The following is a 26,882-nucleotide window of genomic DNA, read 5'->3' as shown; positions in this document are numbered from 1 at the left end:
GAGCTTCATGCTCTTCACAGGATGTCTCTCTCGAAACCAATGCTTCAGTTTGTTCACCAGCCATTTCCTAACTGTCTGCTGTTTGCTGTTGACCTGACACACAGTGTTTGGGTTAGGGTTTGTTTTGCTGCAAACAGATGACTTCTGTGAATGTGTAAATGTAACTAGAGTGCTAAGACTAAAACGTAATGTAAGGGCTTTTAAACCCTAACAATGAGCTGAAAGCTGCACCAGTGCTGAGCTGAGGGGGGCTTCAGAATGAAATGATACCACTGTGTGAGTATGTCGCTCAGTGACCTTTGTCACGTCTCTATTGTTCATATCAAATGTTGCTTAGCGCATTTTTAAATACTCAGACTTATTCAGACCCGTGGAGTTAACACAATGACACAATGTTGTTGTCTTTTTAGTTCTCACATGTGAATTGTGATTTTTGATTTTAATAACGTTTGAACTCTTTTTATTTTAGCAAAAACAAGAATTTTTTGGTTTCACTAAAGTCACTGGTACATGCTTTCTCCTTTAAAATGGAATTGTCTGTGACACAACATGTAAGCCAAACAGAGTAAAGCTCTGTTCTGATGGTATGGATTATTGGATTATTATTGGATGTACCAAATTATTACCAGTATACAGACCTTTAAGAAAAAACTGCTCAGCAGAGACTGACTTTTTGTCATCTAGGCAATTCTAGATGGGAACACTTTGAACTCATTATAAAGGAAGTTGGGCTGAGTTGTAAATATCATCCCATGTTAATGTTGTTCTTGTTCCCTGCAGCCTCTCCAGAGTTGTTCGTAGTTTTTAGCTTGCTGTATTCAAGCTGCAGGTTATTTTGCCTCTGATGACAGCAGTCGTACAAACCAATAATATTTAGTTCAGCCATTATGACTTTCATTGTTTATTCTTCCTAATTATAAACAGATATCACTGTCTCATGTTAAATAGTGATTGGTAAATGGACTTGAGCTTGTATAGACAAAGTGCTTTTACACTGCAGGTCACAGCTACACACTGATGGTAGAGGCGGTTGTGTAGTAAGCAGTCTATGAGTAACTAATTCTATTCATACACACTCTGCTGATGAAGCAGCAGGAGCAACTCGGTGTCTTGCCCAAGAAAACATCAGACTTCTTGCTTCATGAACTGGGGCTCGAACACCCAACCTGCAGGTCGAGATACCATAGACTGTACCAACCCTGATTGTTTCTATAAAAGATCATTCTGACATGACAACGCCTTGTTACCAAGATTTATTAATAGACCTGTGACTGAAATGACTGCAGTTTTTGAGGGAATTATCAGTTTCCCTCCCTCACCAATCAGTGTTAAAGATGTTTATACACTTCAACATCAATTAGAAGGACACAGTGAATTAAGTTTCTCTAAATCCTGCAAGTATTCGGTTCTTATCTGCTTCTTAAAATAATGACAGACACATTGCTTCCTTTCTCAGGACCGTCTCCCATTAAATGTCAAACAATCGATCCTTCACCCTGAATCGGAAAGCAGGGAACAGAGATCAGCCTGAAAATCAAAGTGAATGTGGGGGGGTTATGCATGAATAGGGCCCTGGACAGATTAGTCTCTTCATAAAACTGCATTAACTGCAGTTTTATTTTTTTTATTTTGTAGTTCCTGCACTTCTTTATTGACAGTGCGGCACTCGAAACTTCTATGAGTGGGGCTTTTGAGCAAAGAAAGACACCAAATGGCCTTTTAGCCTCCTCCCTGGGGCCAACCTAAAAAAAACAAGCTCAAAGAATAAGCGATCCAAACTTTTTCCTTTCCCTTCAGTGACCCTGCTCATCATCGCTACATAACTAATGAGTCCAGACAGAAGGCAGAGTCAGAGCAGCAGAAAATTTGCCTGAACAGAGCTTCATCTGTCATGGTCCTGATGAGAAGCATCAGGACCAATGACCCCCCCCCCCCCCCCCCCTCAAGCCTCTGGGCTAGGTGCAGCCATCTCTGCCACACTGGGGCATCTGGGCCTTGAGCTGCTCCACTGAACAAAATCCCTCAAAGTTCCTCTCAACATTCACCATGGCACACAAACAGTGTTCCAGAAGTATCCAACTGTAATAACAATAATAATACCCAGCAACGTTTGTACGTTTATTTTTTCATTAGTCCAAAACACAGGGCTACTGCACAGAGCGAGTTCTAGTCCCTTTATGTTACACACACACACACACACACACACACACACACACACAACAGAATAAGTCAGACCAGAGGACGCATTAACAAGTCTTATCACCTGATGAAATGTAACTGTACATTTACTGGACATTATGTGAGGGGCTCTTATCAAGCCCCTCACGTTAACATCACTTTCGAAAAGGTCCACTGATAATGCGCTCAGGTTAGAATCACCTGCTGTAGAGCCCTTTTCATTGAGACAACACACATAAACACGTAATGTTTAAGATCAGGATGCATCCATCTAACAAGCACATCTTGAGCTTTCTGGAAAAGACGTGATTGTAACAGTTTCTGATTTGTGATGCTGAGTTAGACTGAATCTTGTATCATCTGTTTATTTTCGTGCAACTGGACATTAGCCAGGAGAGCGGTTTGTGGAGTAGCCTTAGGTCCAAGCTGGCTCTGCTTAGCTCTTATCTCAGCCTTCTCGTCCCTCTTCCTGGGGCCGTCACACAGCTTGCTGGGGTGTTATGTCTGGCTGGGTAGTTAGAAGAGGTTATGGGCAATAATTGTCTCAAAGTCCACGACAATGAATCCTCTCCTTTCTATACAGTTTTTTCTTTGAGAAAGTATAAAGAAATCAGAAAATGCGTAAAGCCGTAGATCAAATGCATTAAACACTTGAGCTCATCCCTGAGGGTCCAGTTGACCAGGTTTATTGAGAAACAATCTTTCAAACGTCTCAGATCATCCTTCTACTTTAACACGGGGAATTATTAGTTTAATGGAAAAATTCCCTCTGCCACTGATGATTAAGCCCATACATATGTGTGCTCTTTTTTCTGTCTTTTGTTTTGAGCTTTAATCTGACCTTCCTATTGATGTATTTGCTTTTTTAACTGAGTGTTTCTTTACTGTCCATTTGTCTTTACAAGGATCCCAATCCATTCCTAAGCCCTTCCATGGAACCTGATGCTTTGTTGCGCAGCACAGTTCCTCCTTTGCCCAGTAAAGAGCCGGGCAGGCTGGGCAGCTCTGGTCGAAGTCTCGCACCACTTCACTTCCCCTCTGAGTTGCTCCCCTTTGACGAGGCTCTCAGGGACGTGTGCACCATCAGACCCTTGATGGACGGGGATGTGGTGGCACGACATGGATCTCAGCTCTTGGAGATCAAGGCTGCCGAGCGAAGAGGTTAATACTGCTGCTTCTTATGAAATGAATCACATTTATGATAAGAATGTTGAAAGTGTATTTGTGTCCAAATGGCCCAGTTCCATACTGGATAGAAGGTGTAATGGCCTTGTTTTTATCTTGGCAGAAATGGAGAAACAGATGAAAATCGAGAACCTGTTTGTGACTTGGCAGCAGAGGTCAGCGCAGTCAAACATGCCAATTTCAGTAAGTACCCCAAGAAATTCTACTTTCGCCAAATTCTGACAAAACAAAAAAACTTTCTATAGTTTCAATGATGTATTGTAAAGTTTAGGGCCAAACTATTGGTAGTTGTCACTTTGTGCCAACAGTCTGTTGGGATTTTAATATGCTATCTAAATCTATGTGTTTGGCAAATCAGGAAAGAGTTTCAGGTCCTCAAAAGAATGTTAAAGGTAACATTGTTAAAACTCTGACATGTTCAAGACAACTACAGAACCTGTATTATGACCCTTCAAAGTCTGAATTTTAGAAGCCATGTTTTAAAGTCAAATATTATCTTTCTTTTCAACAAGTTTAAATAAGTCTCAGAGGTTCCCAAAGCATCACTTGCTACACTCTGATCCTGTATTTGATCATGTCGATAAACTCCTCTATTTCAGCCCTGCTCTGAACAGGAGATTTCTTGTTTCTGTCGCTTTAAATATGTAAATGAGCTATGTCTGACCACACCCCCTCTCTAGAAGGCCTTGGGTGGCTCGGGCTTTCTTGTCCCACATCCTATTGTTTACCTAATATAGGCCATCTGCCAAATTTTGATATCAGTGTTACCTATTAGTTTTAGCAGGGTCACCATGTTGTACTAATAAGATTAATACCCATGAATATATTTACAGGGGGCAGATTTGGAGACCCTCAAACAGTCGTCCAGGTTGGTCCACTATTGTGCAACCCCTCTCCTCTTTGACCCCGTCTTCCGCAAGCAGATCCAAGAGGAACAAATCGTTCTACCTCCAGTAAAGGTAAGCTTTCAGTTTGCTGATTTTCTTTTCCAAAATAATCAACACATAATTCTTATTTGTTAAAGTGATTTACCTTGTGCTATAAATGTGTATGGTGGTTACCTGTGCCAGAAACGGCATTGTTCCAGTGACTCGACAGCGTCAGGACGGGACCGAAGCTACAGCACTGACTCAGGAGACATGCTTCCCAGCCGACTGAAGGAAGAACCCTGGCTTCTTGAAATCTCTGGCATCTTCCTCCAGCAGTATGTCCAATACCTGCAGAGCATGGGTTTCATTTTGGTTCAGGTCCGACCTCAGTCACCAGCTCGCAGGTCTGTATGTGTGAGATTATAATTGTTGCCTTCTGGTGTCAAATATCTACTTGTTTACTACTTATTTTCATTACTTATTTATCATGAGGACATTTTTAAGGTTTACTTCTGGTTTTGTTTTTAAAAGTCATATATTTTGCAAAATGTACTTCTACCATGTTTGTCCAAAAGTCACGAGGACAACGCATCGGGCAAACAGCAGAATAGAGCGCCCGGCAAGCACGCAGGGCCATAAGAATACATAATTTTGCCAGAAGCACTCTTCTAAAGTCTCTTCGAAGAAGTTTATGCAAACCCTAACAGCCCCCCTTCTCCCCGCCATCTCTTACAGCATTGCCCGTGCTCGGGCAGCGATGCTGAACTCGTCATCAGAGGGAAGGATGTCTTTTTCTTATGTCAAACAGAAGAGCGAGGACAGCCCTAAGGTGAGTGTTTACCTTAACCCATTCCGTATGACCCCACATTCCTCGCTGTTGCTATTTTGTTTCATGTAGTCGATTGTGTTCATTTTTTATTGTGTTGTTTTTATTCTTCTGTAAGGTGACCTTGAGTGTCATGAAAAGCGCCCATAAATATTATTATATTATATATATTATTATTGTAAGTCAAATAAAACACAGATATGTAACCTGTCAATACAGATCATTAACTGCACACAGATTTGTAACCTGAGGTTAAGGATTAACACACCCGTATTTTCTCCTGAGCCCAGGGGAACTCCATTGGAAGCCATTCTGATTTATTTAAATGTTTCATATTATTTTTTCCGTAAAAAATGGCAACGAGGGGAATCATGAAAGACGAGAAGAAAATAATCAGAATATTGTACAAAACCCTGTTATAATTTACAAAGAAATGAGTGGCTCAAGAAACTACGTCCTTCATTTATTCTGTGTTAATTGCCTTTGCAGACGACCCTTTCTGCAACCACCGCATACCACCTCCAGAGGGCGTTACCAGGCGGTATTGTGTTGATGGAACTGGCCTTTCAGGTAAGAGGAGATTCATTTACTAACAACAAAACGCTGTCATTCCATCCTTAAAACCTAACCTAAAAAATAAGGGTGCTGCCAGAGCAGTTTAAAATCATCAATAAGATGAACGTTGTTGAACGTTTTTCAACCCACATTGAGACTGATTAGATAGACAGATAAACATGGCCTGCATCTCAAAGTGCTACAGAATTAAGAAAAGATTACCATAAAAGGATGCTAACATGCTCACAACTGTTTCAGACAAAACTGTTTGTACCCGACCTAAAAAGCCTCTGCATATTTCTAATAAGCTTCACGAGCAGAAATGTGGCAAATATTGGAGATGCTTTTGAAAAATGGTGAGCGGTAAAAGCACAGAAAGTTTTAACAACTGATTCAGAGCTGGCTAAACACTGAAGCTTCGATCAGCAACACTGCAACCTAAATGCAGTGGGGGGAGGTGGCTCTTTCCAAGTTTTAATTTTGGACTGCAGTTCCCACTTTAAAGAAGTAATGTGCTTCTTATTGACCAAGTAGATGTCACCTTTGAGCACCAGCATTAAACCAAACAAACTGCTCTAGCTAAAATGAATCACCTGTGGCTTGCATTGTCAATTTAGCAGGCTAATGTTAGTGCCTAGCTTCACATTGCAAATATATTGACACAGGATGACCGTGATGTCAAAACACTTAAACACTTAAGCTTCTCACTCATTATATATATATATATATATATATATATATATATATATATATGTGTGTGTGTGTGTGTGTGTGTGTGTGTATAACATTATGTATTGCCATGTGGTTAAATACAGTATATTTGAACCCGCCCATGTTACTGTTTCTGCCTTAGTATCTCAAGGCAAATATTCCCAATGAGTTTCCCTTTTCTTCCTTTCTACTGTAGCTACTGAGTCTTTAGTCGCAAATAAATCCTTAGTCACAATTTATATGCTGAGCTTGTGAGAATGAACTGGGTAGGTTAAATTAGTCCAAAGTTTTTCTCCTCTCCATATATTTTTAAATACCGTGTTGTAGCCAATTTTGTGTTTCTTTAAAGCTGCATATATTATCTAGTTAAATTAAGTATTTATTGATTTGCCATGAAATATTTTTTTGTTATACTGCAAGTTAATTTATTTAATGAGAAACAGTCATTTATATCCTGTCTAGTTTTATCTGTAACGAGAGGTCACGCAGATATGGCTTTGAGTAGGTCTACGTCACTAGGACTGTATGAGATAGAGGCACTCAGGTGTAGTGACTGGATGGCAAATGTCAGGTTGAGAGGCTTGCGGTGAAACCAGTTTTTGACCACTTCTAACATAACACTTCACTGGCTAAAAGTCTTAGTTTTTTGTTTATAGTTTTGTACGCAGTCAGAAATATTTTTTGTTTACCTTGGATGTACCTGAAAGAAGACTTTTTTTTTTTTTTTGCAAATAAATCTATTTGAGGAGAAACTGGAGTCGGAGTTGGCAGTGCGTGTGAAATTGCATCACCTGGCCTAGCTCAGCCCACGACCTTTGGTTTGGAATTTGGAAATGTTTGGAAAGGCCGATACATACCGTGTCTGTATGTGTGTGTGCGCGTCTGTGTGTTTTGTATGCATAACTTTTATATGTGAATAACCATTTTTTTCCATGTTTTTCATTTTGTTCCAGGGGTGTTACTTCTGTGTGAAGCAGTATGCGCTGGAGTGTTCACGCATTCCCATGGGCCAGACAGTCAACTCTCAGGTAAATTCAATGCTCTGTGTTTGTATTTCTCATGAGTTGGCCTTTTCTTCTTCTGGGTATTGTGGAGGATGAGAGAAGACAAAAAGTATTCTGAAGGAGCATGTACTGACTTTCTTTTGAGCCAGTTGTTTTATAGTTTGGTAGAGGAAGGTTCCGAGGTCTTTGGGAGTTCAAAGGCTCTTCTTGGAAAAAGTTCCTTGAGGACCATAGGATTGATGGTTTTGATGTACCTGTCCTTGTACTTTATTTAGGAATATCAAGGTCTTCTTATTCTGATTAATATTTCCAGAAATAATTTTTTGATGAGTGCTTTCTCTGACAACACTTTGCTCGAAGATACTTGACTTGGTCAGTAAAATAATTATATGTCAGATTAAATTATGTGCTGTCTTCCATCGGCTGTATATCAATCTTTCTGTTTCTTTGTACACACTCTGTGTATTGAGTGCTAGTGGCCAGCAGTTTCCACAAGATAGATCTACAGCAGATGGCATTGACTTTGACATTTGACAGTCTGTTCCCAACTTTCCCATTCACTGGCTTTTCACTAGTACCAAGGCCTTGCAACTGCAAGTGTACTGGAAATGAGTTTGCCATGTTTTACTTTGAATTTTAAAGAAAGACTGCTTTAGTCAAAGTTACAGCTGAAACATTGTGTGTGTGTGTGTGTGTGTGTGTGTGTGTGTGTGTGTGTGTGTGTGTGTGTGTGTGTGTGTGTGTGTGTGTGTGTGTGTGTGTGTGTGTGTGTGTGTGTGTGTGTGTGTGTGTGTGTGTGTGTGTGTGTGTGTGTGTGTGTGTGTGTGTGTGTGTGTGTGTGTGTGTGTGTGTGTGTGTGTGTGTGTGTGTGTGTGTGTGTGTGTGTGTGTGTAGAACATGTTAGCGAGAGTGAGTTTTTCAGTCACAATAAGCCAGATTGATCTGAAGGTCTCCAGGGTTCAAAATATTGAATCTCCTAAAATGAGACTGGCTTTAAATAAAAGAGTATATTTAGAGGAGCTCATTGCAGGGCTTTCAGGGTTTTCAGCATTTATTTTGTTTAACTCTTGTCATACCCTACAATCAGCACAGGAAACATAAAACATACACCATAAATGTAAATCAGATGCCATATTGAGAAAAGCCTTGGTGCCACATCTGTTTTCGAAAAGCCATCCGGAAGACATGTAGGCGTTTCTTGATTTTTAGCTTCATTTCAAAGCACACTTCCTCCTAATTTTACTCCTTAATTGTTCCACCTGTATAGCTGACTGCTTCCTTTTGTGGTATTTATTTAGACAATTTGTCCAGATTTTTTTGTCATTGTAAATCATCGCTTCCACTATCCACTGGCGTGTCTCTTCCCAATGTTTAAACATGCCACTTTCATCCTTCTTTAGAAGAATGTCCCTTGATCCTACTGGCTTCAATCATTTTTACCTGATCTCCAAGCTGTCCTTTGTATCCCGTAGTTGCCATCTTTCTTAGCTTAAAAGAATTATCTTCGACAGATTTCAAAAAGTTTCTTATCTTGAAGAAACTACTCTGGTTAAGGTCTCAAATGGCCGACTACTACTTTTACTTGCTTCTCTTGTTTTAATCATTGATTTTAGCTCACCTTTTGGCACAATCAACAACAGTATTCCAATCATCTGTCTTGAATCTTTTGTTGGTGATACCAGGCCTAGGAAGCATTGGACTGTTTGTTTTTTTCATATCTAAAAATTCTTCTGTTAAAAATGGTGGTTCCCCTTTCTCTAACGCCCTTTCGGCTTGTTGGTTTCAATTTTAGGTTCCCTGCTATTTCATTTTTACCACCTCTTAATTGATTGGTTAATCTGTAAACATAATGTTCATTACTATTGCTACAAAGATGACACTTTGTATGGGTAAGTTTGGGTGTTCAAACGGAAGCAAGATGAGGGTTTACCTTGCCAAACTGTACTGAACCAAACCAGACCGCTTTGTGAAAACGAGAGATTCAGGAAGATTCTGGGAGCTAGAATCTTCATCTGGAAAGTTACACAAATCAAGTGCTAATTTAACAAAGTACAGAAATACTGGATAAAACAACAAATTCAGAAAATATAAAGTAAACGGCACCACAGAGCTTGTTAGCATTAGCTTGCTAACAGTGGGTGCTAGTTGACTTGATAGTCAAACATATAATAGGCCTGGTCTCAAGCTTTATATTCAATCTTGTTTCACAGCTATTACAGTCACTGATGAGACATCATATCTTCAGCAGACAGGTGGCTGTATTGATGTCTCTTTCCAAACTAGCCGGTCTGTGACCGTATATGGCATCAATCAGGTGAAACTCTTTTCCAATTCTTCCCATGGATGCCAATTGAGCGGTTATTGTCTCAGTTCTATTGGTAGTGGCTCTGAATCTTTTTAAATTTGGTCCAGCACTGCTCTGATATCAACACATCACCTCTGCAACCATCCTTTGAGAAAAGGCCTCAACATTTTTTCATTCCTAACAATGCCATCCAGTTCCCTCTGACCATGATTTGGTGGTCTGTGTCAGCGGTCATCCATGGGGCAGAGCTACTTGCTGACATTATTTTCAAAAAAACAAGAACAGCCCTGGAATTACATTTGACCAATCAACGGACTACGCTCTTGGGTTGGATTATTATGCTTGGCTACGGAAGGGTAGCAAAAAAACATGACTATACTGATCTATTGTTTTGGCACCATTCCCAACTATTGACAGTGGAAATACCAAAATAAGGTATTTTTATTATTATTATCATATCACTCAATCACTGTCTGTCTTTCATCAGAGCAATGGCTGGGCTTTACAAAGGATGATACACTATACCATAAATATCATAAAACACGGGGAACATTGGCGTGATCCATGGGCACAAACCAAAATGTCTCCCAATGTTATCATCAATACTAACAACAGAACGTGTTACATTGCAGTAGGCTGCTGGGTTAAGGCTAAATTATACATCACATGTAAATGGTTACTAGTTAAACATACTGGATGATATTGTGCAGGGCTCGCAGCAGTAGCTGGTAGGTTTTTAGCTTCTAATAGTATTTAGTTTTTTTTCAGAATAAAGTGTGTATTTAGTTCAGAAAATATTTCATAGAATTGTTTCACTTCTCCAACTTTCAGCTTGCCTGCCAAATCTACATAGTGCGCCTTTAAATAAAGCTGTTAGTTTTTTGAAGTTATCAATTGAATGTTTCTCATTTACCTGTTTTAACAAAACAGCAAGCGCTCTTACAAAGTAATTCCGATTTCAAGATATTTTGCAAGCAAGTTTTGAGAAAGTTCAAAATCTTGTTTTTTTTAATAAACGTATACGTGATGCAATATGACGCTTTTTGCATCACATGAAGAAAACTTTCAAGCAAAGAAAAACACTTTTTTTTTTCGTCTCAGGGCAAAATGAGGGCTGGACTCACAACCATTCAACACTACTACCATGTTTTTAATGATACACAGCTTCATGTAAATGGGTGAAGTATCCCTTTAAGCTACGGTTTCGCTAGCTTGTCAAAACTGCTTAATAGATCGATGAAGCAACGTCAAAATCAACCGACCATGGTGTAGTTAGCTTGTAGCATAACGTTAGCTTTTTACTTCTCTCGGCTGCATTAACCTTTCAAAGTTCAGAAAATGTTGTTCATCTGTAAAGATTATCCAGCTAAACAAAACAGCAACGCATCAGAAATGTGTTTGCCACAGAGCTTATTTTCTGCAATTATCCAAAATTCAATGTAAATAGGCAAATTTTAGTTACTTTTGGGTTGGCCTACAAAAATGCATCATCACTATTCCTACTAGTCGATTAAGCACCATTAAGTGCAAGCGGTGGACAAAATTGGCCTTTGCAAAAACTGCAATTGCCTGTGGCCTGCATTGTTGTTAACAGGCTAATGTTAGCGCACTTTGGTTAGCCTGTAGTTTCATATTGCACATAAATTACCACAGAATGACTGTGATCTAAAATTAAAAGTTAACAAGCAGTGAGTATGTTCTTCTTTTTGATGGTACTAAACAGCTTCATGTACTAGGCAGTCCAGTCCATGTAAACATGATGAAAACCAACAGCAGCCAGCGGACTGGAGCTTCTCAGTGATTGTAGACAGTTATGATTCAGAGACACATTTACACAGGATGCTGGATTTCATCTGTCTTTGTGCTAAATGTTGCACGTTCTGCCTTTAATACAAGAAAAACAAAAGACTGGTGAAAAAAATAAAAGGATAATAATTTGCGATGGGAATCCTGTGACACCACAACTGAATACAGGCATATGTAGGCAGTGGGAATAATGGTAATATACACACCAATTGATTACTGTAAATTGGAGGTCTGAGTGTGAACAGTAGTTTTATAAAATGAAAAACATGGTTGAGCCCATTCGGCACCTACTGAAATGAGACTCTGATGTGTGTATGTACGTTGTGCCTGTGTGTGTGAATTAAAAGACTTTGAGGAATGATGTTCTCCTTTATTCTTGTAGTACATTTTTGAGTCTCTTTTCCATCCATCTGTTTGTCTGCCTCGTCCCACCACATGTCATCTCTCCATCAGGGCAGCCTCCTCACCAAACCTCGTTGCAAGCCGTTCCCCGATGCCACCCCAGTATCTGACTGTGCGGTATGTCCCAGATATTCTCAAGGGAGGGGTGTATCACTACAATCAGGCTTCACCTCTCCCTGCCACTCTGCTTGCTGCCATCAGTCCTGGTCTCTTCCTTTTTAAATCTTTATGTTTGGGTTATGGTCTCTTCAGTAATGAATGGGTTTTTTAGTGATACAGTTGCTCCAACATACAATTTGACAGTAAAGAAAGCCTCTTAGTAAGGTGCATGTAGGATCTCAAAGACAGGTCTTTGGATTTCTTCTTTTGTTTATGGATCAGGTCTGAGTCAAGCTCCCATGTGATTTCTTTTCTATCCTTTACTTTCAACAGGCTGTTTGTCTCCATGCTTGCTGGTTATGGTGCTGTGGGTGTCTCAGCTTGTGATTTTTTTTTTAAGTATCCGTGCAACCACTGTTGTCCCCTTTGCTATTCCTTTGATAATCTCAGTGTAATTCCTCTTTTAATTTTGGTACTTTGGGGATTACGGGAGCTGTTTTCTTTTTTTTCTCCAGGATTCTATCATCATAAAGTTTGTCTTTGAGTTTCAATAGTTGATAATTCAATAGTGCCCGGAAACTGCTGCTCTGCTCGCCTTAGATGACCACTTGACTATAAAACTCACATTTCTTTAGACTGAACTGGTTCAAAACTCGTCATTATCAAGATTATTTCATTTGATGGCCTCTTATCTGAGCTAAAGAGCGAAAGGGGCTTTTTTTCTGTTCAGGCTCTGCTTGAATTATTCCACAACTAGTCAGTCAAAGACGGTGAAAGGATGCTATTGTTTAAGGATTATTGCAGTGTAAGAGGATCCTCTAGCTCTTACTCAATGCATACAAAAAAATTAGAATTCATATTTTTATCCAGGCAGTTTAAGTGTCAGAAGAGTCATTTGTCAGAAAAACTTCCAAAGGTTTGTCTAGAATACTTTAGTCGTGTCTTTACAGTTAACTTTCCCGCTGCCAGAGTTCAGGAAAAGCATTTCTCTGGGGCTTAGATCCCTGGTGGTGTTGGTTTTGTTGTTTGGTGTTCCGTGCACAGGTTTGTATTTCTTGAATTATTTCAGTTTTTCATGACAGAAAATGCAGAACAAAACATTAATGTGTGTTTCTTTTACTTGTCTTTTGTCAACTATCTTTTCATCTTCTTTTGTGACCCTGAATGATTACAGCTTCTCCGATCAATGTAGCCTCTGTCAGTTAGTTCACTTGCTCTCAGTGAGATGGACAGGAGACAAGCTGCTGCCCTGAAATTGAACACAACTGTTTGTTCTCATTCTCGCCATTCATCCCCTCTGTGGCAGAAAAGTTTTCCTTATCTCTATGAGTATGATCGGTAAATATTGGGAAAGGGTAAAGATTGATTTCAGCAGTGAGGTAGTTGTGGAAGCTAAAATGCTAGCTTAAATATTCTTTGTAGTTTGTCTTGTCTCTTTGATTCCATCAAGCTGTTCAAATACCCAGATAAAAGTGAATGGAGCTGTGGCACATACTGAAGCCTTTCACTGCTGCCATATCCATTTATAATGAACGTTTTGGTAACCTCGATTTTATTATATAAGAATTCTTATTAATCTGGTTGATATCAGATCCCTTAGAAAAGGCAGCAGGGCCTTAAGGTGTTCAGAACAAAGCAGTCAAAATTGGAATCAGCTGGTTGGCCAATTTAAATGCAGAGCAAGTTTACTAGTGGAAGACAACACGAATAATCATCAAGACAATAAAATCCTAAAGAGACTCCTGCTGGGTTTTTCTGTGGATGTCCTCTCATTAATCTGTCCTATTGTCTGTTTTAGCTCTCCATGCTCTTCACAGAGGAGTGTGATAAGGTGCGCGACCTCATGCACGTTCACTCCTTCAGCTACGACTTCCACCTCAGAGTGGTTCACCAGTACTTGGTCGGCTGCCACATGACTCTTCGACAGGGCTACCAGCTCACCGACTTCTTGGATGACTTCATCTCCCATCACCCTGATATTCCCAAGTTTGGTCGCAATCATGTCTTTCAAGGTGACTACAGTAATATTTAAAGTTAACTCCAGCCATTATAACAGAATCCTCATCCTCCTCCTTCGCAAGCTACCATCCAACCCCCTAGCACCCTAACCAAGCAGTTTCTCCCGCTACAAGTTGCATGTAGCGCTTTCACACTTGCAGAACTCTCCTAAAAAACTCCTGATATTTCCCTGCAGGAGCTGTCTGTGTGAATGCAAACAGCCACATTTTTTACTCAGACTTCACCTAGTGTTTTTTCTGCAGCAAGTCAGAGTGAGCTGATGTGAGAACGCAGCAGAATATTCTCTGGATAATTCACCTCAAGCCAATAGGAGGAGGAGAGACAGTTTATAAACTGTTACTGCTGCACAGAGCGTTGACTGTATTCATGCAACCGTGACGATATCCGTCCATGAAATTAAATGGCTGCATTATGTTTTCTGTTCTTCAGTATGGTCTTCTCCGCTCTTTTGTTGATATTGTCATTCCATTAGACTACATATATATTTTGCATGACGACAAATATTCTCATTATAGCGTCTTATAGAGGACTCTGTTGCTTCGCCTGCCATGTCTACGGTGTTTTTTACGTCCCCTTCTTACCTCAGAAGACTCAAAGCACTGTTCCCAGTCACGAGGATCAAGGATCTCTTGTGTTTACCTTTCTGAGAGTCTCTGATCATTTTGTACATCAGGGAGCTTCTCGATCTCCACTGGGATGATTACAGCTCACCAGCTCTACAACTACATCACTGACCACACCAGCACCTACGGCATGAAGCCACTCCGCATGTCCAAGGGTCCAGCTACCAGTGATAGTAAGAAAGGAACACCTGACCTACATGAGTATGCACTTGTGGCTCTTTGGAACAGGTGAGTGTATTTTAGGTCCCTACAATATATACACTATGTTCTCCATTATATGGGCCGCTTTATTTTAATATTCATCTTTTATTATCTTCATTCGTCTAAGTTCTGGCTCTTACAAGGATCTAGAGGGCCTCCACCACCATGATGACTTTGACGTGTCCATGGTTGTGTGCCATAATGCCGCCCCATTTGAGGAACAGTCAGATGGGGAGAGGCATTTGTTGAGGTAAAGATGATGTGATACTACCATCTAATGTCACAGTTTCAACTCTTTCATTGATGAACAATGTGTTTGAATGTAAAACACTGAAGGCGTGTTTTTTCACTTTTCTGATTAAATGCTTAAACTACCGGTACTTGTTGATGATCAGTTGATCAGTATTTTTTGGGCAACATTTGAGGTTTCTTTTCTAAACTTTCTACATTTGCCTCTAATTTCTGATAATGATATTAGGAAATTCATATCTTAAAAGAGCAATCGTGCAACACCTGTTGGTTTGACCTGATAACTGCTCTCATATCTGGCAAACCAAGGGGCCTCCAAAATGGCTGCGTGGGGGTGCCTTCAAAGTGTTTACCTTCTCTGGTCCAAAAAAAATCCAGATCATTCAGGACCAGGATCTAAAGTTAGAAGGAGGACATACTGGCTGCTGTGTTGTTGTCAGAGAAGCCAGAACTTCAACAAATCATGTTTCCTTAATGTCTGATCAGATAGTAAGAGACCTTTATCATTTCATTCAGTAAGGCTTCACACAAGACAGTAGATATCTTACTGATTTGACCTTCAAGGTTTTAGACAATTAAAAGCCAAAAACCATTTGATTTATCGCCATCTAATCTCATATCATATGTACTTTTTAAAAGAAGAATAAAGAATGATTGCTAATGGTGATGGATAATGAGCTTCAAACCAATCTGACGTTACTTATTTTCCTTTATGTGCAGGTTGCGGTTCTATGTAATCATGACCAGTCAGAGAGAGCTCTTCCCACGCCTCACAGCTGACATGCGCCGTTTCAAGAAGCTTCCTCAGATCCATCGTGAGCCCGGCGAGCTAAGTGGACGGCTTCCCCCCGATCGAGCTGAGGCCTGTGGATCCCATGGTGCTGAACAGGACCTTTGGGAGGAAACATCATCTGAAGCTGCAGCTGCATTGGCCCCCTGTTATAGCAATGAGTTTTTCCCTCTGGCAGGTTGTGGGGCAGAGGCTCAGAGGCTGCTCTATCCCTCCCCTCTGTTCCCTTTGCTCAATAATGAGGTAGCATCGGCCCGTAGACAGATCCAGACCAGTGTGGAGCAGGCCATGGGTCACTGCCGTAGGGACAACCTGTGGAGGAGGCTGTTCCATGGAGAGCACCTGGCACTGGACAAATTAAAGCTGACCAAACTGTCGTTCAGTGAGCTGGAGGAGCTGCTGGAGGCTGTTCAGAGCCGCTCAGTAGGGGAGATCGACCCACAACTGGTAAGATTGCCACGAAAAGCCTTTTATTTTCTTACCGTAATCTTGACACTGATAACTCATTACTACAACCAGGAGCTTATACGACACAGTTATTCATAACATGTCAAAATGAAGAACTGGCTCTGCTTCCAAATAATTCAGGTTCAATTGAAGTTTCTAAAACGAAAATTACCGTACATTTAAATTCAGCATTGGTATTTTTTTTAAAACTATCATGATTTTGAAAGCAGCATACCCTCGGTGCTCCGGCTGCACCCACTCCCCTCCCCTGTGTACTCCGTCTAAAGCCACGCCCCTCACTTACATTCACGAGCGCTGTCGCTCCAGAAGTGAACCTCAGCTCATCACTTGCATCGCGTAGAAACGACATCATCTCATGTCTCATTCAGGGGGAAGTAAACTCAAAGTATGTGGGGAGGAAAACTTTGGGAACCGCTGGACTTAGTGCACGTAAAGGGTAGCGAAGGAGCAGGGAGACAGGGAGGCGTGTGATTGGTTCATCAGATTGGTACCTCGTTGCAGACATTGGTCGAAGTTTTCGGAGACGTAGCACTGCTACAGATGAAAGATTTTCTTTGTTGCTTTTTCAGAGCATGAGTTATTAAATTCTGTCAGGACCTAAAGACAATTTCAACCTAAATCATAAAAAGTGTATCTGGAGAAAATGACCAACGCTGCTTTTAAGTCATGAAATCACCTCTGCAATCAAACTTCTGTCAAACCTTGTGATGTACATGGATGTAATATCCCTGCTTAGCTCCTTTACAGACTGTTTTTTCTATTTTTCTTTATCTGCTGTACAAAATGTATCTGTATTTACTCTTTTTTCATTAAGTTATCTTGAACTGTGCCCTCTGTAAGCAGTTTGCTGGCTCTTCGTGTACCATTAGTATTATTATATGGTTGAGAGACAGGTGTGATGTCAGTGTGCACAGTGGGTCGACTAAAACGTGTTACTTGTTCAAACCACACCTTTAACCCTCTCATTGTAATAATACATATATCAACACGATGTCTCAGATCTCATCTATCAATCAACTTTCATGACATATAACACAGCATGAGCTATCTGTACGACCGAGTGTCTCCCACCCAGTACTTCACTGATGTGCAGTTTTCAAAGAACTACTTTCTCTCTCTGCAGAGTGAGTGAATCCTTTCAAATGAAGACGTTTCCCAAAGAGTTCAGGCTATCATTGTGGAGAATGTGTTTTTGTGATTGATCTAACCCTTTCAGTCGATGCAACACTACAAATCATACTTACGTCTCATACGTGATGACATTTGATGAGAATATTGTCATCATTTTTTTTCCTGATCTAAACAATCAGTACTAGAGTCTCGTCCAGTTTTTTATCCTGTTCTTGGCTAGTCTTGTGCAACCATGATAATCACACAGGAAGTTTAGGCTTTTAAACACATAGAGCTCAGCTTTAATGATAGTAAGTCAATAAACTGTAGCTGTGTTGTAGTATGAGAGACAGGCAGCTTTGCTTTAATGGCACTGTTATGTGTTCCTGCAGGACTGTTTCCTGACCATGAGTCCAGCGTGGTACCAGAGTCTGATCAAAGTTCTTCTCAACCGCTTCCCTCAGAGCTGCAGACACTTTGACGACAATGGCATTCAATATCTGGTGAGAAGATGTTATATATATACAGTGTATATCTGTTATCTTTCATGTGGGAGCAATTTAAGCAGAGTAAGAAAAGTGAACTTTGCCGGATCACCCAAAGTCATTTATTTTTTGTGACATACGAAGGTTCACAAGCCACTAAGCAAGCCTCTGCATTTTCTGACTTCTGAATGTGAAATACAGGAAACTGTGGGCTCCATATTTAGTGTACAGAAAAGACTCCAGGGGGAAAGGAGTCCCCATTACAGGACATGTTTGGCTTAAACGACATATCAACATGCCTCAAAACAATTCTGTTATCTGACAAGGAAATGAAGGAGTTTTTGTCTGAGAGAGGGAGAGAGAGAGTTAAAGAGAAGGTTGACTTGTTAATGCATGCCATGCTTCTGTTAGTCTCTTCTCTTGTCAGATTATGTCTCTAACAGTTAACTTCATTAACTATTAATTATATCATCAGATGGGTTTTTTTTAGTATTTCACAACTTTTCCCATCTTTCCCAGCCACTGTCCAACTTTTTTTGAAATGTGGTCTCGGCTTCAAATTCAAAATCGGCCTTAAAAAAAACGAACAAAAAAACGGAATTTCCCAGCTTCAACATTTGATGTTTTTCTTTTTTGTGCTTTTTTGAATCAAATATGGACTTTCGGTGTTTTCAAATCATGTTCTGTTTCTATTTACATTTTGCACAGTGTCCCAACTTCAGGGTTTAATTAAAATATGCTTGAACTGTAAACTGTGGAAATAATGTTCAGACCTTTTACTGAAACTACTGTCAGTATTTAACCATTTGACTGTTTCCATTCAACACAGGCTGTTCTAAACCAGAAGTTCACAGACTGCTTTGTTTTGGTCTTTCTGGACAGCCAAGCTGGAAAAACAGTAAGTCTTTTTTCTAAATAAAGAATGTGTGACTTTTTGTTCCAGTGGATGGCGCCCTAGAACACCAACATTAAACCAAAACTGTTTGGCCACACCTCCACCACTCTGAATCCTCCAGCGACACACCTCCTACCTCTCTCCACTCGAGTTCCAACAAAGGAGTTATCAAATTGGAAGGCACATTAATCAAGCACTGAGCGCATGTGGAGGACAAAATGTATATATTTATTTTCATCTCGAGCCGCTTTGTTGTGTTAGCAGGCTAATGGTAGCTCGTACCTTCACGTCAAGCAAATTCACACACAATGTCCATGATCTTAAAAAACTTACTTGGCGTTCAGTCAAGCAGGGATTAAGTTCTTCTTTATGTTCCTCACTGAAACAGCTTTAATAAGCCAGCCCATCCTATCCATATAGTCATAACTCAGATGTTTACAGCACATATACTGGATTTTTACTGTACTTGTGTGTAATATGTCTATATATTTGTGACAAAAAAATATTTTAAATCCATTTTGTTCCTTTAACAGAGTCTCAAGGTTGTGTTTCGTGAGCCGCTGCCATCACAGCAGCAACCCGGAAGCAGCCCTCCTCCTCAGCTGGTGTCGATGTACCACCACCTGGAGTCCATCATTAACACAGCGTGTTATAACCTGTGGACAGGACTGTTATAGAGCGGATCACTGCTTGACAGGCGCTTTAAAGGCACCCCCACTAACTGTAGCATGGAAACAGTTAGCAGTAGAGGCAAACACAGGACGCTTGAGTTTATGAGATAATACTTTGACCCATGTGCTGACAGAGCAGCACTAAAAAAAAAGCTTCACCTCAAACAGTGATGTTACTATATTTATGCAATGCCGTGAATTTAATTGACACTCTTAGAAGACTGATGCCCAACTATAAGGTCAGCTCTCAGTATTTCGTTCTCCCTTGTTCCCGGCCTGTTGCTTCTCTTTAGGAGTTATTTCATCCATCAGCCCCCCTACCCATGCACGGGTAGGGGGGCTACTACTTCATCCAATCCACACAGGATCTATCCACATGGAAACACGGTTCAAAACTAAAAGGCCTAAGTAGTGAGTACAAAATGTGTCACAATTCATTGTGTTGTTTGGGATATGTTAAAATATTCCAGCACTATCAGTGACAATCCCACACTGAACCTGCAGATTCAGTAATCCTAACTGTGCAAGTGCAGCATGAACAGTACAAAGTGAAAACACTTCTCACTGTGTGGCTGCATTTCTGTGGACACTGACTAAAAGATGGGTATGACCAAAGTTTAATGTTTCTGTCAATCCAAGTTGTTTTTTCTCTGTGGCAAAATATAGGGGGGGGGAGCTTGTATCAAGGTTTATTGAACTAGGCTTGTTTTGAGACTGACCTCACCTTCCTTTAATCAGCCCTGCTGCATTTGAAGGTTAACTCTGTAGAGAAGTGGACCAGCCAACATCTAGACGTCTCACTAACTTTGGCATAGAACCCCTGGTCCACTCAAAAAAAAGATGCTCTGAGAAGCTAGAACTGGAAGATGCTAAATGTAATGCGTTTCTTCTGTAGCTGGAGACAGCAGAGTCTCAGTCAAATGGATGTGTGACTTCCCCAGTAATATCCAAAGAATGTTACCAACATTAAATGGGGAGCCATTTGTGCTAACCAGAACGTCACTGAACGTCTATAAACCTGCACACACTGGGTTCAGAATAAGTGAAGGAAAGGTTCTTTTATTTGTACGAGCCTACTTAACGGCTCAAATTGAAAGAGGGCAGCGTTGCTATTTGCTACCAATAAACCTCATCTAAAGTCAAAGGCACACTATTTCTTTACCATTTACTGTAAGGGGCATGTTGTCTACATCGAAGGGTGCACCTTCACTCACAACACGTTTACACTGCTCGCCACACACACATTGGCCCGCAGTAGTGTTTGGTATACCCAGCTACCTCCTCACACCTCTGTTGTACTTGAAGGATTTGGATTCCTGCTAACTTTGGCACCGATCATTTTAAGGACTGTTTTAACGTCCTAACAGTGAATGAAGTCCCTCATGGTAACGTGTTTGGTTTTACCAGTTGAGTGTGCATGCCAATATTTAGTTTTCCACATTTAGGGTTTGACCAAAGTATTATAACAGTTTTCTGGTGTAAACCCACGTCTTCATTAATACGTCTAAGTTATCTTGAAGTGTGCCTTCTCGAAGCTTAGTGCTGGCTCCTAATAATCCATTAGTATTTTATATTACAGTGCTGAGGTGTCAATGTGCACAGTGGTTAGACTTAAGTGTCAAAATGCATTACTCAAACCCAACTGCCGTATCAGACGCCCTGAAGTGCCTTTCCCTGTTTGTTTTTTTTCTTCTTTTGTTTTCCTTTTAATAATTCCCAAACGTATGAACAGATGCTGTTCGATTAGCTCTGCACAGATGATGTGTTGAAACACTCATTCCTGATGTGTTACACTGAAAGTGCCTGACTCCGTTTAGGGTATATAAAAGTACTTGCCTTTCATAAGAAAAAAAGGGGTTGAATGATTTTACATAATATAATGCACCATGTAATCAGAGCTGAGTATTTCCAGAATAAACTTGCAATGATGAGTTCTGCTGGTGTTATACGTGTGGAACAGTGTGGCTGATAATCAGAGCTGTATGTGCTTGCCAGCCTGATACAAACACGGAGGCTTCATGATCATTACAATCCCCCTTCATGGCTTTACTCTAGCTGTTCAATGGAAGGAAATAAGTCTGAATGTGACACACTGGAGATTCATCATGCAAACTGTGACCTGCAATAAAGAAGAACTCGGCATTTTCACTCTGTAATATAGTCATTGCACTGTTGTTAAATGTATAATATGTATATACAGAACAATTTATACAGTATGTCAAACGTTCAATAAAGTCCTGGGATGAATGAAAAGATTTTGAATCATTTTTGTATTTGGGTATTTTATATAGATTTAAGTCTTCCCAACAAATGACTTAAATGAGCAATCTGTCAGATAAGTAAGATGATAAGGTGAGCTTACTATATGATCAGACAGTAGGAAACATGCTCTATTGAAGTGCTGGCTTCTCTGTCAACAACACAGCAGTCATTATGTCCTAAGTTTGGATTCCAGTCAATGGAGAAGGCGATTTTAAGGCACCCCCACATGGCCGTTTACAGCCATGCGAATGGCAAACCAACAAGTGATGCACCAATGGTGCGTTTGAAAAATAGAGGAAAGGTAAACGTTGAAACTTCAGTGCTGGCGTCATGGCAACCTGCCTGCACATGGACTCTGGAGAGGAGGGAGACAGCACTCCCCAATGTTGAATTCGGATTGCAGTACCCGTTTTAAAAACTAGATATTACGTATTTTTCCTTTAACTTAGACTTAAACTAAAAGCTAGAAACTTTTTTTTTTTTTTTTAAATGAACAGTCTGAGCCAACGGACGAGATGAAGGTAGATGAATGAGAGTCTCAGGAATAACTGAACCTGGCTAAGTTTATGTTGGCAACAATAGAAGATCCCGTGGTTAAGAAATGGGGTTCTCGCCGAACAAGAAATGACTTTATTCATATTAATGAGAGGACAATACTACAAAGTGCAATTAAATTCAACATTTTTCTCGAAGTCGGAGAAAAAAAAAATTCTGATTCTCAGATTAAAGTCAGAATCCTAAAACAAACGAGACACGGCCCCCACAAAACAAAGGCCAGTGGGCTCTTCTGAAGAAAACAGTGTCAGGCAAAGTCAAAAAGTATGGCAGGCCTGCAGACAGCACACATAACAACACTGTGTGCGCTCATCACTGGCGGTGGGAGCAGTAATCTTTGAGCCAGCCCAGACCCTCCTTTGTTGATCCTACAGCAAACAGAGAGGCTTATGTAACATTAAAGCTTTACATTTATGTGAGTTATTTGTTAAAAAACTTCAAACAAAGACACTTACCTAATGGCTTGTATTCACAGCCAATGTATCCCTGGTAGTTGTGGATTTGTAATGTGTCGAACAGGTAACTGTAGTTGAGCTCTCCAGCACTGTCGGGCTCATTCCTCCCTGGAACCTGGGCGATCTGCACGTGACCTGAGGAAACAAAACTCCTCTTTAGATTGATGGTAGGCTTCGTATCTTTATTACATTTGGAGGTTTTTTTCTTAAAGTCCTGCTTCACATTACTCTACAAAAAATAGCATTTCAACGCTTCCTTTTCCATCAATTTTCTTGCATTTTAGCACAAATACCAGTCGCTTTATTCAACAGTGTTTTCAGTGTTAGTTTGTTTCTTACCAATTATTGGAAAATACTTTTGGATATTTTGTGTGAGGTTTCCATCCATGATTTGCCAGTGAAAGATGTCCTGAAATCGTCAAGAGATGCATTCAGTGAACAGATTCACTTTATTTTTTGTCATATTTTCACGTAGACTCACCATACCATTTGCAGCTTAATATTTGGCTTTCCAACCTTCTCCAGTATTGCAGCAGCTACAGATAAGAAAAGCCCAATCAGCTGAGAGGTAACTTGTGGCAGATGTTGTTTACACCACACAGGTTTGTTTTTCCTCAATAGGAAGTACAAGAAGAAACCTTTCAAACATTGTTACGGTGAAGAACATTTTAAATGACAAAGCTGCTCTCGAGGTAAACAAACTATTAATCAGTAGCTCCATGTCACTAATTTAAAAAAATAAAAACCTTCACATTTACATACCCAAATCTCTATTCAAAATGATAGATTTTTAATTAAAAACAACTAAATTACAACTGTTTCCAACATTAGTTACGGTGCGTTTGTCAGTAGCAGAAACATATCGATGTATCATTCCATTGCAGTCATCGAGAAACCTTTGTGCCGACTGGTGGTAAATGTGTTCAGAGAGAGACGAACTTACCCTGATGAGGAGAGTCCAGAAAATACCTGGGATCAGTAATCCTTGTGTTGATTGGTTCAATCATTCCAGAGATTCCTTCCTAAGAAAAAATAGCCACATTTTGTAACGTGAGGATGTGTGAAATAGTGCTTCAACAGATAGATTATATCAAAGGTTAGATCTTCATAGAGATTAGTCATAAAAGTGAGTTATTCCTGAAGGCAGAGGTTTCTATGATGCATACAAGTGGGATTACTCTTCATGATATTAATTATTCTGGCTACGCTAGCTAAACTCAAATTGTTAGCTGGGATTACCTCTTCTACCAGTTTACTGGTATCATTGGTATTGATGTGTATAGGAAACGACTCCACTACCATCACAGAGATACGAGACAAAATATTCAGTATACATTTTTTTTTAAAAAGAGAGGCATTTCTACAATCATTTGAGAACTTAACGAAGTTGCAAAAGTGCACATTTACAACAGTGAATGTGGTAAAGCAAGTCCACTGGTAGTAAAGTACATCACAGTGCTGAAACAAAGAGCGAGTCAGTGATACATCACGTCGGCCTCCTGCTGGCACGCCATCAGCAACAGCAGATACCACTGAACTCATGGTGTCATGACGCTGTGTGACTGGCACGTCACAAAATAAAACCAGCATGTTCTCCCATAGTGGCATGCCACAAGTGAGCCATGGACAGGAAGGGGGGCTACTATTTACAGTGCAAATGTATAGCTTTCAATGTTGTTTTTTACATCTTTGTTTTTTTGTTTTTTTTTAAAGTTTGAACATGACAAGAAGTTAGTTTAGAGATGAATCCGAGCACAAGTGCTGGATATGGCCATGCCATCTCCGCAGCAAGGTTTACTTGATGGCTTTTGCATGATGCTACGCACATTTAGACAGTAAGGCTGAGGGACAACAAGCCCTTGTCAGTCGATTTATGAAGGGTATCACCTACCTTTGAGAGGACATCTGCAGCATAGGTCAGGTTCTGTACAAAAACAGCTTCCATGTCCTTGGCAACCATTGCTCTGTTCGAACCTAAAGGAATCCTCCCAGCCATCAAGTGGATCCTGTTTCATTAATCAAAAGTACCTGTTAGTGTTATAATAACGATGCAACCCCACACATGAAGTCACCAGAGCTATAGAGAAGGATCTGAATGAGCTGCTCTTGTTGGTCACTTCAGACAGGAAGCTGCATCGCAAGCAGATTGGTACCACATCAGTCTGTTCTGGGCTTTGTAGTCACTGAAAAAAGTGTGACTGTCTCTCCTCCCTTCTCATGATGTCTACTCGATACATCTGAAAAACAATCAGAAACTCTCGTGTTGGCCATGTTATACAAGGTATTTCAATCAGGTTTTACATTTACACTCGAGGTGCAGATGAGCAAATGAATTAAATAGATAAATATGAAATGTTTAAAGAAATAAAACACGATAACTGGGTGGACATGACATAGACGGTGAGCACAATGGATTTTTGTGTACCTCACATACACAGATCATTGAACATGAACTGTTCAGACACTGTAAAAACATCAGATTCAGTTTGGAATCTGGCCATGTCCCAGACGTGTTCATAACAAAATCCCTTCTAGCATTGACTTTAAGCGATATCATTTGATTATTTGTGAACGGTTGCCACACACAGAGCAACAGTACGGCAGCTTTCAGCTGCAGGTCCAGCTTCCTTAAGTAGCAGTCTTTTTTGTAACATCTGGTGTTTCCAGGGCAACGACAAACATTTGGTGTCTGTCATGGCGGCTCTGTCATGGCGGTCACTGCTACAAGACATCCCTGTTACAACTATAAAATGAAGGATTTCTCTGGCTTTGTTAACTGTTACATATTACACTGTTGTGTTTGAAGTGATGTAAGTACACAGCATAATATACATAAAGGTTTGGTCTAGTTTTTATTCATTTAGATATTTTTTGTGTAAAAATTTGACATTTCCAGAAAATAAAAGAATATTTGGCATCAACCTGAACTGAAGCGGGCAAAAAAAGTGGAATCAGTAAAAGTAGAAAATAAGGTGACTATATGATATATCATTATATATTATATGTATCATTATATTATCATTTTGTTGTTTCTTTTAGTTACTAAAGCAAAAAGGTTAGTGTCTTTTTTTTTTAAGGAAGCTGAAAAAAAACATTAGCATTGCCTTAACTTTGAGTCAACACTTCAAGGACCAAGGACCCCCTTATTATTGTAACACTTCACTTGAACTTTAAAGTTGCATTGGAAACAAAATAAAAAGCTGTCCAGTGATCTTAAACCTCGTGATTTCTCACCTTTTACATTCCAAAGCTTTTGCATACTTTAAAGCCAGATCTAGACCCTCTCTGAATTCTTTCTCTCTTCCTGGTACTGCTCCAAGACCAAGATCACCAGACTTAACGTCTCCTGCAAACACAACACAAACACATGAGAAGCAGCTGAAGCTACTCTTTGTACTCTTCAAAAATGTGGGGTTGATGTTAAGAGCTGCTGTCTGGTTACCTGGCGGGGTGTTGATAAGAATCACCTCAACACCTGTAGCCTTTTTGGCATTCTGCAGCTCCTTCAGGTCACACTCGTACAGCCAGGCTGCCTCCACGGCTTGAAAGCCAGCCGAGGCGGCCGCATATATTCGCTGACTGAAGTCTGGAAGCTCCGTGAACAGCCAAGAAAGATTGGCACAGAACTTGAGCGAAGACATGTTAAAGCGACAAGCCAACGACCCTGCGTTCAGTTTGTTTGCACTTCTCACAGCAAAGCGGAACACGCGGTCAAGACAGCTACATTCAGATAGCGCTACACCGGAACAAGAAAAGGTCCCCTTTCAAAACAAACTGTAAATATGACGTCAGTCCTTCGACTGCAGTCAGTGTAATGCCACATGAAAATCATGAAATAACAATAGTTATGTTTAAATCAGTAGCCTAAGGAAAAAGCATGTATGTATTCGTCATGATCTGGAGCCTCGGTTGTTTATTTTGTTAAACAACAGTTGTATAAAAATGTTGTATTCTTCTTGCTCTGTGTACTTTGAAAATATCCTGAGATGAAGTATGTTTAAAAGTGAAAATTGACAATAACAAAGTTTTGTTATTATCACGTGATGGTAACGTGCATTTCGGCCAGTGAAATGCGCAAGTGAGTGTGGTGTAAAAGGCAAGGTTGGTAATTTCCTCCAGATAGACTTTTAAAGAATTTAGACCAAATTTTGGTCTAAAT

At 40.2% G+C, this 26,882-nt stretch overlaps 2 protein-coding genes across 10 annotated transcripts in view; one reads left to right on the top strand and one right to left on the bottom strand.

Annotated features, from left to right (window-relative positions):
• szt2 (SZT2 subunit of KICSTOR complex) overlaps positions 1-21,706 on the top strand; it is an 83,855-nt gene extending 62,149 nt beyond the window's left edge. For 5 of the 7 annotated variants that reach the window (XM_079351230.1, XM_079351231.1, XM_079351232.1 and 2 more), the window contains 14 exons: positions 3,084-3,339; positions 3,467-3,546; positions 4,197-4,322; positions 4,434-4,636; positions 4,968-5,061; positions 5,548-5,628; positions 7,278-7,352; positions 13,739-13,952; positions 14,633-14,810; positions 14,911-15,033; positions 15,753-16,269; positions 17,793-17,903; positions 18,715-18,783; positions 19,314-21,706. In XM_079351230.1, coding sequence (XP_079207356.1) covers positions 3,084-3,339; positions 3,467-3,546; positions 4,197-4,322; positions 4,434-4,636; positions 4,968-5,061; positions 5,548-5,628; positions 7,278-7,352; positions 13,739-13,952; positions 14,633-14,810; positions 14,911-15,033; positions 15,753-16,269; positions 17,793-17,903; positions 18,715-18,783; positions 19,314-19,457 — 2,271 coding nt within the window. In that variant the 3' untranslated portion in view covers positions 19,458-21,706. Of the gene's footprint in view, positions 1-3,083; positions 3,340-3,466; positions 3,547-4,196; positions 4,323-4,433; positions 4,637-4,967; positions 5,062-5,547; positions 5,629-7,277; positions 7,353-11,892; positions 13,435-13,738; positions 13,953-14,632; positions 14,811-14,910; positions 15,034-15,752; positions 16,270-17,792; positions 17,904-18,714; positions 18,784-19,313 lie in introns of those variants that run through there. The other 2 variants (XM_079351233.1, XM_079351234.1) reach the window with 2 other exon arrangements.
• Positions 21,707-22,307: 601 nt separating this feature from the next.
• hyi (hydroxypyruvate isomerase) lies at positions 22,308-26,506 on the bottom strand. Of its 3 annotated transcripts, XM_079351272.1 has the most exons (8): positions 26,166-26,493; positions 25,958-26,069; positions 24,615-24,729; positions 23,667-23,745; positions 23,210-23,259; positions 23,063-23,132; positions 22,724-22,858; positions 22,308-22,636 (listed from the first exon to the last, which is right to left on the bottom strand). In XM_079351272.1, the coding sequence occupies exons 1-8, from the start codon at positions 26,362-26,364 to the stop codon at positions 22,581-22,583; spliced, it is 816 nt and encodes a 271-aa protein (XP_079207398.1). In that variant the 5' UTR covers positions 26,365-26,493; the 3' UTR covers positions 22,308-22,580. The 3 variants fall into 3 exon arrangements, with proteins under 3 accessions (XP_079207398.1, XP_079207397.1, XP_079207399.1); XM_079351271.1 differs by having other exon boundaries at positions 25,958-26,497; XM_079351273.1 differs by lacking the exon at positions 22,308-22,636 and having other exon boundaries at positions 23,205-23,259; positions 25,958-26,506.
• Between the last annotated feature and the right edge of the window lie 376 nt (positions 26,507-26,882).

Source organism: Symphodus melops (assembly GCF_947650265.1).
Source record: "Symphodus melops genome assembly, chromosome: 8".
NCBI classification, from domain to species: domain Eukaryota; kingdom Metazoa; phylum Chordata; class Actinopteri; order Labriformes; family Labridae; genus Symphodus; species Symphodus melops.
This window is presented reverse-complemented; position numbering and strand designations above follow the sequence as displayed.

What these genes read in the sequence shown, in the direction of transcription:
- hyi (XM_079351271.1), bottom strand. Translation starts at nt 26,364, where the DNA reads ATGTCTTCGCTCAAGTTCTGTGCCAATCTTTCTTGGCTGTTCACGGAG. An exon ending in CTGCAGATGTCCTCTCAAAG is followed by an intron (nt 23,746 to 24,614) that starts GTAGGTGATACC and finishes ATTTTTTCTTAG; the next exon opens with GAAGGAATCTCTGGAATGAT. An exon ending in CTGTGAATACAAGCCATTAG is followed by an intron (nt 22,637 to 22,723) that starts GTAAGTGTCTTT and finishes TGTTTGCTGTAG; the next exon opens with GATCAACAAAGGAGGGTCTG.